This window comes from Hypanus sabinus, chromosome 18, assembly GCF_030144855.1.
Source record: "Hypanus sabinus isolate sHypSab1 chromosome 18, sHypSab1.hap1, whole genome shotgun sequence".
NCBI lineage: Eukaryota > Metazoa > Chordata > Chondrichthyes > Myliobatiformes > Dasyatidae > Hypanus > Hypanus sabinus.
In genome coordinates, this window is record NC_082723.1 from 37,050,890 (window position 1) to 37,063,614 (window position 12,725).

The 12,725-nt window shown below is 41.2% G+C and overlaps 1 protein-coding gene across 8 annotated transcripts in view; it reads left to right on the forward strand.

Annotated features, from left to right (window-relative positions):
* The window catches only part of sptan1 (spectrin alpha, non-erythrocytic 1), a 122,876-nt gene that overhangs the window by 63,079 nt on the left and 47,072 nt on the right, over positions 1-12,725 (forward strand). For 6 of the 8 annotated variants that reach the window (XM_059994127.1, XM_059994128.1, XM_059994126.1 and 3 more), the window contains 5 exons: positions 472-620; positions 2,821-2,880; positions 4,097-4,295; positions 5,298-5,396; positions 7,544-7,582. In XM_059994127.1, the coding sequence (XP_059850110.1) occupies positions 472-620; positions 2,821-2,880; positions 4,097-4,295; positions 5,298-5,396; positions 7,544-7,582 (546 nt within the window). The remainder of the gene's footprint in view (positions 1-471; positions 621-2,820; positions 2,881-4,096; positions 4,296-5,297; positions 5,397-7,543; positions 7,583-12,725) is intronic. The other 2 variants (XM_059994125.1, XM_059994130.1) reach the window with 1 other exon arrangement.

A 12,725-nucleotide genomic window follows, 5' to 3' on the forward strand; every position in this document is an offset into this window, starting at 1 on the left:
ATAATGACGGTTCCTGATCCTGGTGGTGTGAGTCCTGAGGCTCCTGTACCACCTTATTGATGACAGTAGTGAGAAGAGAGGTTGGCCTAAATGGTGGGAATGGTCTGATGAATACTGCTTTCCTGTGACAACACTCCGATTGGATGTGCTCAATGGTGGGGAGGACTTCACCTGTGATGGACTGGACCATGTCCATTACTTTTTGTAGGATTTTCTGTTCAAGGGCATATTGACTTTGAATTCACAGTTATAGAATTTAAAAAGCACTTGTACCAATGTACACTGTACACTATGCTGAATTTTGTAATGAACATGGGATTGCTTTATTCAAACGTGAGCTTATGGGCAATACAATGTCCCATCCATAATAGACAAGGCCGTTAAAGCTCGTTTGATTAAGAATCCCCTCCTTCAGGGCTAGGACACCTTAATGTGTAGCTGCTGATGTTTGCCCTTCATTTTGTTCTGAAGGATTGGTGGAAAGTGGAAGTGAATGATCGTCAGGGATTTGTTCCTGCTGCCTATGTAAAGAAATTGGACCCAGCGCAGAGTGCATCACGTGAGAATTTGCTGGAGGATTCCAGCAGCATTGCAATACGTCAGGAACAGATAGAAAATCAGTAAGTAATTAAACCTGCCATTTTAACACTAAGCTTTTTTTAAATTACAGAAGCAGTAATTCAGTACTGAACATTCTGCAATTTGGTGGTTAGATTTAGTACTTCTATTTTGTGATGGTGAATTGCCAAATCTCTGTTTTAGTGGCTGCTGTTTTTTTTTACTGATATGCATCTTGTATTTCTTATGAGAAGAATTGGTTGAGATTGGCAAATTTTGAGTATGAGGGTCAGAATGAAAATTGGGAGAAGAACAGGAGAGTAGTACTAGTGGGATAGATCTTTGGAAAAGAAAGCTGGCACAGACTTGATGAGCCGAATGGCCTCCGTTTCGTGTCGAAGAATTCACCAATGTCTTCTTGTATATTTTATCTTTCTCACTTCAATTCTTTCTCTACTTGCAAAAAGTTGATCACCTGTAATGAGTTGTAGTTTTAAGGATGCATGTAGGATACAGTCCAAGTGGTTATTTCTGTATATTAATTGAACTGTATGTCACCCCAAACAACTGTTGACACCAAATGCTGATCATGAGCATGAATGAATTTTTGGGCAGGTGCATGCGTTCAGGTTTATTGTTTTCCTGTTACCAATTTCTTGATGTTTCACAGTATAGTTTGGCTCCACTGGTCACTGGTGTGATAATTTCAGACAATGTTGAATTATTAGTAAAGATACTTTCAGCTGTGCCTGCTGACCATTTAGGCGTGTGTGGCATTAATGCAATGGATTATCCTGGACAGTATTCCAATTGTCTCCCAAAACACCCATTTGCCATGATAGTGGAACTTTAAAAATAATCTTGCTTGGTATTCTCAATAGTATAAGACTACAGCGAATTTTGATGATGCATTATAAGCTTAATTGGTGTGTAGAAAGTGTATTAAGGAAAGATTCAAGTAGCTCAAAAGGCAAATGATACAAAATAGAAATAGCATCTGAACAGCTAAAGACACAGAGAATTTAACAGTATAACATCCAAGGTTCAAAATGAATAATTTCCCTTGGTTGTCACATGTTTGAAGACGTGATGATGTCAGGCATAGTTAAATTGAATCATAACAGAATAGCACTGCATTGCGGAATGCTGTGTGAAACCAGAGAAATAGCACTAATTTTGTGCATCGTTGTCAAAAATACTTAGATAGGAAATTTGAGTTCAACCACTTGCATACCCCTCAATAGGTAAGATGGGATTACATTGAATAGGACTCACTGATAGTGGGGAAGGTTTACAATAACCTTGATGTCAGGTAACATTGTTAACAAGGTTCCATTTAAAAAAAAATAATTGGGAATTTTTTAATTCGAACAAGCGTTCAGATAAAAATGTTTGAATGTTGTGCAATGTTTCAATTAGGTAAATTGGAGAAAAACCAGTTCCATTGACATGATTAAGACAAATGTGATTGGATGTGTTTTGCCCTGAAGCATTTTAAAAAATTATTTTAAAAATCTGTATGTATCTTGCTTGGTATACTCAATTGTAGATTACTAACTTTACAGCAAATTATATGCAATGACTTCTGGCCATCACATTTTGATGATAAGTTATAACAATTAGGGTGCAGAGAAAGTGTATTAAGGGAAGATAAAGTGGCTCAAAAGGCAAGTGAAAAGAGAAACAGATTAATATTCAGAAAATAGAAATTTATTTCACAAGTATAGGCCAGAAATTTGGATCATGTACTAAGGGCTGATGCCTCATATTGTGCTGTAAACATTCTAATGCTTGATGCATATACTCTGCTTGCATCAAATTTTTAACACATTTCTGCATGATTTCTCTCTAGCTTTCCCAGGTTTGAAGAACGTGCAGGCTGTGCAGCAGTGTAGCTTCCAAATCACTTCAGATTTACCAGTTGTCTAATTTGATTAGTCACTGCCATATTCTGTCTTAATTGGTTAAAAGACAGTTCTCAGAGTGAGAGAGAAATGATGAATTCTTGATGAAAATTGCATGAGTCTTTAATGGTTTCTTTATGGGTTCTAAACTTTTTTTCTGGCTAGATCAGTTGCTTGTGACTAATCAAACCATAGTCATTAGCTTCTGCTTGTCTGCTTACAGCTATTAATCCTGAATCTTCCCTAGATCCTTGCTGATTCTGACCATGTACTACTAATTTTCCTTTCTTCAACAGTTGCTTTAAGCCGTTAATCCACTAATGATGCATGCTGTGCTCTGCTCCCTTTGTCTGTCCAGGGCTCTGCTAGCTAAGGAGGTTGGCAGCGTTGTGCTCCGTATGAAGCAGGTGGAGGAATTGTGAGTAGGCTCGGCTCTTCCTCACTTGATGTGATCTCTCTGCACTTCCATTCATTTTTGGACTACATTTTTCTCAGTGATTGTGGACACTGAATGAATCTTTTAAGTATTTTGCTAGCTTGAAGGATCGAATTGCTGTGAAATAGGACCAGTTTTAGTGGGTGGGGCAGGTGATCTTTTTCCCATTTTAACTGATGAGTGAAGTGTGAAAGGTAAAGAACCTGATCATTTTGGATCCATGGCTTTTTAAGATTATTAATTTGTTGATTTCTAGCCAATGCTCCTGATAGCACACCTTTCTGGTTATTAGCAAAGCATTCAACTATTTGGATTCTGTTTGTTACATTAATATTCTTATCTTCATTGTACAGGAAAAGCACTGGCAGGTTGCTTATAAGTGTTGAGAAGCTGTCATGGTAGTTGGTGTGAAATTGTTAGAACTTAGTGAATGAAAGTTAGTATTCATTTTGTATGCTGACAGGAAATGAAAACCAAACTTAACCAATACTTAATAAAGCTATTGAACAAGCAACGTCTGTTGTTGATTTGGGATGAAAAACTTTAGTTACGCTCCTCAAAGCTCTGAACTTTGCTCTAGATAAATGCATTATCTCTATTATATACCTATTGTAATTCCAAAAGCATCTACTTTGAATGAGCTTTTTGAGTTTAAGCAATAATAAAGAATGCTTTTGGCATTTTCAAAACGTGATTTTCAAAAATGTTTAAGAAGCTCAGACTTGGAAGATAGTAGAAATAGTAGTGCAAAGAATTATGAAATAGCACTGAAGTGAGGCCAAAGGTACTTATGATACCAAAAGAGAAAATCTGGAAGTACTCAGCAGGTCCAGTAGCATCTGTGAAAAGAGAAGTCGTTAATGTTTTATGATGATGACCTTTCATCAGAACTGTGGGAACTTATAATGAGAATGGGGGGGTGGGAGTAATAGAAAGCTGAAATTGATCTTGTAGATATACGTACACAACACCCCTTGTGATTTAAATTTGATGTTGCTTCAACATGTAATATGCAAATATAAGTACTAATGTATCAGTTTTTTTCTTTTGGTCATCTTTATCAGATTTCATGTATTTAGGATTTTTTTTCTGTGTTGAGATGGTTGAAGTTTGTGTTGTCATTGCCTTCCGTTTAAATAGATCAGATTGCCAGTTGTTGTTGAGTGATTATTTGTTGTGTTTCTCATCTCTTTTTCAGATACCAGTCGATTTTGGAACTAGGCACAAAGCGCAAGGACATGCTGGAAAAGAGCTGCAAAAAGTTCATGCTTTTCCGCGAAGCCAATGAGTTGCAGCAGTGGATCAACGAGAAAGAGGCAGCATTGACCAGTGAAGAGGTGGGGTCTGATCTGGAACAGGTGGAAGGACTACAGAAGAAGTTTGATGATTTCCAGAAAGTAAGCACTATTTTTGAATTATTGTGATAGTAGAGAAGAAAAGAAAATCTTAATATCATATCCTTGGTTATGATTATTGTAGTTTTTACAAATGTGACTACTTAATGTATCAACTGGATGGCTATGAGTTTGTGTCAAATTTTATTCTCCATATTTTAACCATGAGTTGCCTTAGAAGAGCTATACATCCTCCTTTCTTTATGCCAATTGTCCTGATCCTTCCTAAACATTCTAAATAGTCATGTATGCCCTCAAAGCTTTCTCAGTTTCCATTTATTTATCTGAAATGTAGCACCATTTATTGTTGGCAGGTTAGCAAATGGTCGTGACATCATTGCATGATGTAGTCCTTATCCATTCTGTTTCTGTTCTGTTTTTCTGATGCATTTTCTGGGCTAAGGGCCCTGCATGACTTCCTAACCTTACCACTTCAACTATCTGCTAACTTGGTGCAGATGAGGGTTTAATCTAGGACCTGTGTCCATGTGAATCCATCTCCCTGTTGGGAATTGTCATATTAATACTACAGTTGAATAGTATACTTATAAAGTAAGTTCAGTGGTGGACTCAAGTTCTATGAAGTGCTAATCTGTTATGATGTGACATTTAGAGTGACGGGCACCTTTTCATAAATAGAATTTTCATAAGTAATGTCAGGTGAAAAATCACAGGGAAAAATACCCTTTGTGTTCATTAAAATCCTAATTCAAGCACATATCAGTCAAATAGAAGGAAGAGCGTTAAAACTATTGGGGAAGTGTATTCTGAAGAAATTGCTTTAGCCAGTGCTGGTGCAAGAGAAAATTATGGTTTCTGTTTCTGTAAATCATTTTTCAGTTATTATGGTATGTGCCAACTTTGATTATCAGCATCTTTCTCTTCTGAAGACATTTTCTGGTTCCAGTATTTCTCTGGTTTTCTGCTTGTAATAATATTAATATCTATAGCATATCAATGTGTTTAAATCGATGGAATTGTTAATTTAGGTAATTTATCTTTAAGGATCTGAAAGCTAATGAATCTCGCTTGCAAGATATTAATAAGGTGGCAAATGACCTGGAGTCGGAGGGTCTGATGGCTGAAGAAGTACAAGTAGCTCAGGTAATGTAGCATTTCATCCACATCTCAATAAGTACTCGATGTTGAGCCAGATGAGTACTCAAAATCATTTCTTAAGTATTCGGAATACCTCTCCCGTTCTGTCTTTAGTTTACTTTACCATTGTTTATTCTTTTTGATTCTTGCTACTTGGCATGTCAAACACAAAATAACAGGAATAAAGGTAGACCCTTAAGCTTTCTGCTCCAGCGGCTGATCCAATTTTGGCCTCAACCTCACTTCTGTCTCCTTATATTCTTTGACTAGCTTGTACTTTAAAATCTATTGGTTTCAATCCAGAACAGAGGTCCAACCTTTTTTTATATGCTATGGATCCTTTTCAATGGACCCCAGATTGGGAACCTCTGATCTGGAAAGTATTTGATATAACTTTTTATCCTTTTTTTTGGAAGCTCGTTTGTGCCCTCCTCAAACTTACGAGTCCATCTATCTATATCAACGTATTTGGCTGAAGTCATCAATATTGTATTATAGTTAAGGGTACTACAGTGATTCTAGTGGCACTCTACTAGCTACTGATTATTAATCTGAAAATAATCCTATCATACTGTTTTTTGTTAGTTAGCCAGCATTCTGACCATGCAATGTATCTCCTCAGCCCTTCTGCTCTGTGCAGTAATTTTGGCATCTTATCAAATACCTTCTGGAAATACAGGACTGTTCTCCCTGAGCCTCCCCATTTGTTACATCTTCAAAGAACACTAGCAGTTTTGTCAAAGGTGATTTCTTGTTCAAAGAACAATGTTCACAGCTTGATTATCTCATTATTTTCTAAATATCCTGTGCTTACCTCCTCGATAAGAGTTTGCAACATTTTCTCAACAATAGATGTTAGACTAACTGACTGTAGTTTCCTGCTCTCTGTCTCACTCCTGAAGTTGCATTTGCATATTTTACCTAATTCTCTGGGACTCAAGAATGGAAGGATTACAGCAAAGTTATCTATGATCTCTACAACTACTTCCTGTAAGATCCCAGGAAGGCAATAGGATAATAGAGTCATTGGAGTTATTAGCTTAAATCCCCATTAGTGTGCTGAATATTCCTTCTTTACTAAGTGAAAAAGATTGCTTTAACTTTCTCCCTCCTTGCAGACCCTTGATTATCCATTACCTTTTGGATCAATTTTAGTATCTTCTATTGTAAATACAGATCTAAAATAATTATTTAAAAGTTTCTGCCTTTACTCTCTCTCTCCAAATCCCCAGTCTTGTCCTCTGACAATCCAGTGTTTATTTTATTTGCCATCTTTTTGTATAAGTTTAGAATTGCCTACTGTCTAGATATTATATTGTTTGTTAATTTACTGTCTTGTTCTTCCTTTTGTAATCTTAGCAATTCTTTGCTGTCTTCTTAAACAAAATCCCAATTTTCTGGCCACCACTAATCTTTACAAAATTGTATGTCTTTCATCTCGATGTCAACCTTGGCCAAGCTTTTCATTTTCACCAGAATAAACTTTTTGAGATTCATGAATAATCTATGTTTAAGTGACTGCTGCTACTAATCTACCACCCATGTACTGCTGTAATTGCCTTTATTTAAGTTTAGAGCAAGGGTTACAGACCTAAAACTTAATTGAACCATGTTATAATATCTCTTTTGTGGGGAATCTTTAACTACAGTGTGCAAGCTGATTAGGTAAAAACCAGACCTCTCCCTATCTTTCTGCATTTGGCCAGTTCTTCATTTTTCCTCCTCTTTGGTGTCATCAGCAAGCTTGGAGATTTTTAACCTTTTCACCTTTGATTAATTTATAATATATTAGCAATAACCGTTTACGATGTTGGCCGTTCCTAGAAAAAACCCTGTGCTTCTGCTTGCCTCAATTTTGTACCCTTAGTTTGCTTTCCAATTGCCACAGCTAGTCTGGTAAAGAATGGCAATAAATGTTAATTCTGTATTTCCTGTTCAACATTTGTTTTTATTGGAATTCACATTTTCTGTTTTTTTGCCATCTCTGTCATTCCTGAAATCCATGGGAGAAGGAAACCAACCCTGATAAATCATATTAATCTTGGTGTTTAAATTAGATGTTAATGCTCTTCAGCTTTGTCCATTGCCAGTAGATTTGGAGACTTGAATCTTTTAATTATTTATTTGTGATTTTTTTTTTCTTGCTACTTCAGGAAGCAAATGTTCTATCAGCTGCTCCTGCAGTTGCCAAGGTAGGAAAATCTTTAAATAAGTTAAATGTATGAAGAAAAAAAACATCAATTGTATTATATGCACCTATTATCTTGGCTGTAAATGCACTGTTTTAGTCTCTAAATTTAAAGGCCTGAGTGTAGAAGTTATAATATATTTGAAGTTTTGTGAACAAATCATTACTTTTTTCTTGTTCGTGTTGTAGTTGCATGCAAAGCGCTACTAAAGAACGCACATGGAGGCAGAGAGAGCTGAACTCGGAATGACTTTACTGATTCAAAATCGCGCGCTTAAATCTCCCCTCCCATGGGTCCCTGCGACTTCCTACATCAGCTGCCAATGGAGGACAGGTACACTAAGCTTAAGGCGCCCTGGGAGACTGGCAGGGGGCCGATGATGACTATGTGGATGTGTTGGATCCTCCTTTGAGCCGGCTAGAACTGCTGGAGGGGAGCCTTTACGTGCCACTGGACTTTAGCGGTCTGGCAGTGTATGCAGGTCCTGGCCCAGTGTCCGACCTGTTTGCACAAACCGTGCCAGATGAATCTGTCCACTACCAGCTTGATGGACGCCCAGATGGACGGGTGGGCCAGGTCGTGCAGCTGTCAAACACCTGGTGCCTCTATGCCGCTGGTACCACGGGTTGAGGTTTGCCAGTAGACACGTCACACAGGAGTCGATCCACTGCCAGGCCGATGGAGATGTCCTCCAATTGGAGCCCTGAAACGGCGGTGTGGTAAGCCGGGATCTTGGTTTCCAACCGTTGTGCTTCCGCAAGTGCTGTGTAGTCTATTCCTGTGGACGATATGCCTACTGAGTGGAGGCAGGGGTGAGACAGTGTGAATGCAACTACGTTTTTCTTCCCTGCAATGTGGCGGATGTCTGTGGTGAATTCTGAAATAAAGGACAGGTGCCTCTGCTGCCCAGCCGACCATGGGTCCGATACCTTGGCCAGTGCGAAAGTGAGGGGCTTGTGGTCCGTATACATGGTGAACTCCCTTCCCTCGAGGAAGTACCGGAAATGCCGGACAGCCAGGTAGAGCGCTAGTAACTCTCTGTCGAAGGCGCTGTACTTCACCCCTGGTGGCCGGAGGTGCCGGCTGAAGAAAGCGAGTGGTCGCCACTGGTCCTGGACGAATTGCTCCAGGAATCCGCCATCTGCCGTGTTGGAAATGTCGACTGTGAGTGCCGTGGGTACATTGACTCTCTGTGCACTAGGAGGGCCGCCTTCACTAGCACCTCCGTGGACTCTGCATTCCATGCCACTTCTTTGGCCTTGCCGGCTATCAGGCGGATCAAGGGTCTCATGATGCAGGCCGCCGGTGGCAGGAACTGATGATAAAAGTTGACCATCCCTACGAACTCCTGCAGGCCCTTGACCGAGCTGGGCTAGGGGAACTGGTGGATGGCCTGGACCTTGTTCAGTAGGGGAACTGTGCCATGTCGGTTGACTCTGTGGCCCAAGAAGTCGATGTCCGTCAGCCCGAACTGGCACTTCACTGGATTGATTGCTAGTCCGTGGTCGCTCAGGCGTTGGCAGAGCTGGCGCAAATGTGTCATGTGCTCTTGGTGTGAACTGCTGGCCACCAGGATATCGTCCAAGTAAATGAAAATGAAAACGAAATCCAGGCCGCGTCCCACTGAATCCATGAGGCTTTGGAAAGTTTGGGCTGCATTCTTTGAGACCGAAAGGCATCCTCAGGAATTCGAACAAGCCGAACGGGGTGATGAAAGCTGTCTTGGGCACGTCATCGGGGTGCAGTGGGATCTGATGGTATCCCCTGACCAGGTCGATTTTTGAAAAGATGGTCGCTCCGTGCAGGTTCACCATGAAGTCGTGGATGTGGGAAACCAGGTATCTGTCTGCGGTTGTGGCATCGTTGAGCCCTTTGTAGTCTCCGCAGGGCCTCCATCCTCCTGCCGACTTGGGCACCATGTGCAGTGGGGATACCCACAGGCTGTCTGAGTGGCGTACGATTCCCATCTCTTCCATCTTATGGAACTCCTCCTTGGTGAGGTGGAGCTTGTTGGGTGGGAGCCTGCAAGCTCGGGCATGCAGTGGTGGTCCGTCGTAGCCATTAGCGACGGCTGGCCACGGCATTTCCCGGAAAAGCACGTGGTGGATGGCAGCGGTGCGCGCCTGAGCCCCAGCTTTGGTGATAGAAACACCATAGTTTCGAACTTTCGTCTTTTTACCCCGTGGGTCTCGGTGGCTTCAGTTGCAGGGCCTGGGCTTTGGGGCGCGCAATCGTAGCTAGGCCAGTGGAGGCTGCTCCACATTGCTTGCTCTGCCAAAAGACATCTGCTTTAGCCGCAACCCTACATGGGTCGCTGAAATCCTCACTCGCAAGGAGGAGGCAAATGTCCTTAGACATTTGCTCGAGGAACAGCTGTTCAAATAAAAGGCACGGCTTATCGGCGTCCATGAGCGCCAGCATATTGTTCATGAGCTCGGATGGCGTGCGGTCACCCAAGCCATCCATGTGTAGGAGCCGCGCAGCCCGTTTGCGGCGGGAGAATCCGAAGGTACGGATCAGGAGTGCCTTAAGCTTAGTGTACCTGTCCTCCATTGGCAGCTGATGTAGGAAGTCGATGATCTGGCCTGCCATCTCCTGGCCGAGCGCACTGACTATGTAGTAATACCACGTGGCATCTTTGATATTGAACTGGGCATCAGCCTGCTCGGACCAAACATGGGGCTGAGTGGCCCAGAAAGTTGGGAGCTTCAGAGAGGTGCGAGTTGCTCGAACTCATGGCTGGTCACTGAGTCACCAGCTCCAGATGCCGTCTGGAAAATCAGGGTCACCAATGTAGTCGCGCAAAGCGCTACTAAAGAAAACACATGGAGAGCTGAACTCGGAATGACTTTACTGATTCAAAATCGCGCGCTTAAATCTCCCCTCCCATGGGTCTCTGTGACCCGAGGGGCAGACATGATGTCAGACTGTTCCTGGAAGGTCTGCCCGAGCGGGCCGCCGTCTGCCTGCAGCTCCCGATGGCGGTTCAAGTCCCATGCGTGCGGGCTGCCACAGTGTATTCCTTGCTGCAAAGTTCATTTGCATGGAGGATGAAAGTTAATATGGCCTGTGGTCATGGAATGGTCAAGTCTGTGACTGAGTGTGTGCCCATGATTGAAGCTCTACATTATGATGATGGGATTATTTAGGGGATGATTGGCTGGGTGGAGAAAATGGATAGATCCAGTCTTTTAATTAGTTGGGGAAGTGCAATTAGCAGAGAAGTTAGAGACCTGTACTATGTCTTGTGGCCTGGGCTTGTAGTGTAAGAGATTGGGGTCCAGGACTGAGTTCAGTGGTGGGGAGGTGAATTTGGGATCAAGGTCACATTTGGGGTGGTGCATGTTGGACAATCAGAGGATCTGTGCTGGGAGATTGGGAGATTATAGCAATAAGGTTTGCTTCAGGGGTATAGTGGGGAATGTGTAGAACTAGTGTTCTGGTTAGCACATGGGATGGGGTTAAGGGGAAATCTGGCTAGAACAAATATGGAACTTAACTGATATGTGTCAAAATTTAACAAAGACATAAAAAGCCAGAAAAAGTCCTACCAAAGGGGTTCGGCCCAAAATGTCAACTATAATATTTTCCTAGATGCTGCCTGGCCTGCTGAGTTCTCCAGCATTTTCTGTGTGTTGTGCGGATTTCCAGCATTTGCAGATTTCCTCTTGTTTGAGATAAAATCTCAGGCAGCTTTTGTATAAGAACAGAGCTGGTTTGCAAAATGTTGACACAATCTGCTTTTGGTCTCTTCTGTGCATCATGATGCAGTACAGATAGAGGAGGTAAAGGGGAATTGTTGCTTTAAAAGGAGTAAAGAGACAGCTGTTGTATTTCCAAAGATGCAAGGGAAAGTGTCGCAAGGATGGAAATGTTTGGAGATGGAAGAATGAACCTGGAAGATATTGATAGAACAGTCCCTTTGGAGTGCTGAAAGGATAGGGGCAATATCTCTGAGGTGTGATTGAAAACTGTGTCAACAATGCTGGAGGAAGTCATTTTTAAGGAAAAAGGAAGTTGTCTGAAAGACGCCATTGTGGAAATTCTTGTCATCAAAGCTGACAATGTGGATGGGGACTCAGGAATAATGCAATGAAGACTTCGCAGTAAACTGGGTTGGAGGAAGAATAAATAGTCAAATAACAGCAGGAATCTGTGAGCTGGGTTTGTAATTGATATTGGTTACTAATCATCTGCTGGATATTGAAATGTCAAGAAAAGGAGTGGAAGCTGTGGACTGTGGGAGCATACTTAAAATTGGCAACAAACTTCATGACATTTTTCAGATCTGCATACTCATAGAAAGCAGCACCAATACAGTTAACGATATACTGAAAAAAAGTTAATGGGAAAGGGCTTGTATAGATCAGAAATAAGAAATGGATCAGATATGTCAGGAAGTTGTGGGTGTAGCTTGAGCCCATAGCTACACCTTAACCAGTCATGCTTATGCAATCACATTGTCACATTTCATAAGCACTGGGCATCTGATTATACATGTTATTCCAGGAAAGATCTTTGCCTTCCCTATTTTAATAAATGCCACTTCCCTCCTGTCCACCACCTCTTGTTCTAATTAATTGCAGCTGTAAACTTGGGCAGGACAGGTGGTAGGTGTGTTAAAGAGTTGAAGACAGATTTTACAAGATATTTTTGGCAAGAATAGGGGGAGATGGAAGGGATTGTGTAGTCCAACTTCCAAGGTTGTAATTTGGTGGGCCATGAATGTGAGGCAACATGTAGACTAAGTGTTACTTGCACAAGGAAACTTGAACTGCTTTGCTTTTTGATTTGAGTTATATACCCCACCACCACCACCTCTCCACATAATGCATTAAATTTCAGTGTTGATTCGTGGTTGTGTTGTCACTTGGTTAATAATGGTTAAGTAACATTTTGAGTGTAACAAGTCTAGACCTGACCTTTTGAGACTTGCTATTTTCTTATCTCAACTTTTTGTACTTTACAAATGAAGGTTCATTTAGAAAGGAAGTAATTAACTTAATTTACATAAGAGCGAACTTTTCTCAATTAACAAAGAAGCACAAGAATTAACATTTCGTGATCTCCCTTTTAAAGTAGTTCATAATCAATCTACTTATCTTGGGATTACAGTCAGAAGGAAGTTTAAAGATCTCTTTCGTGA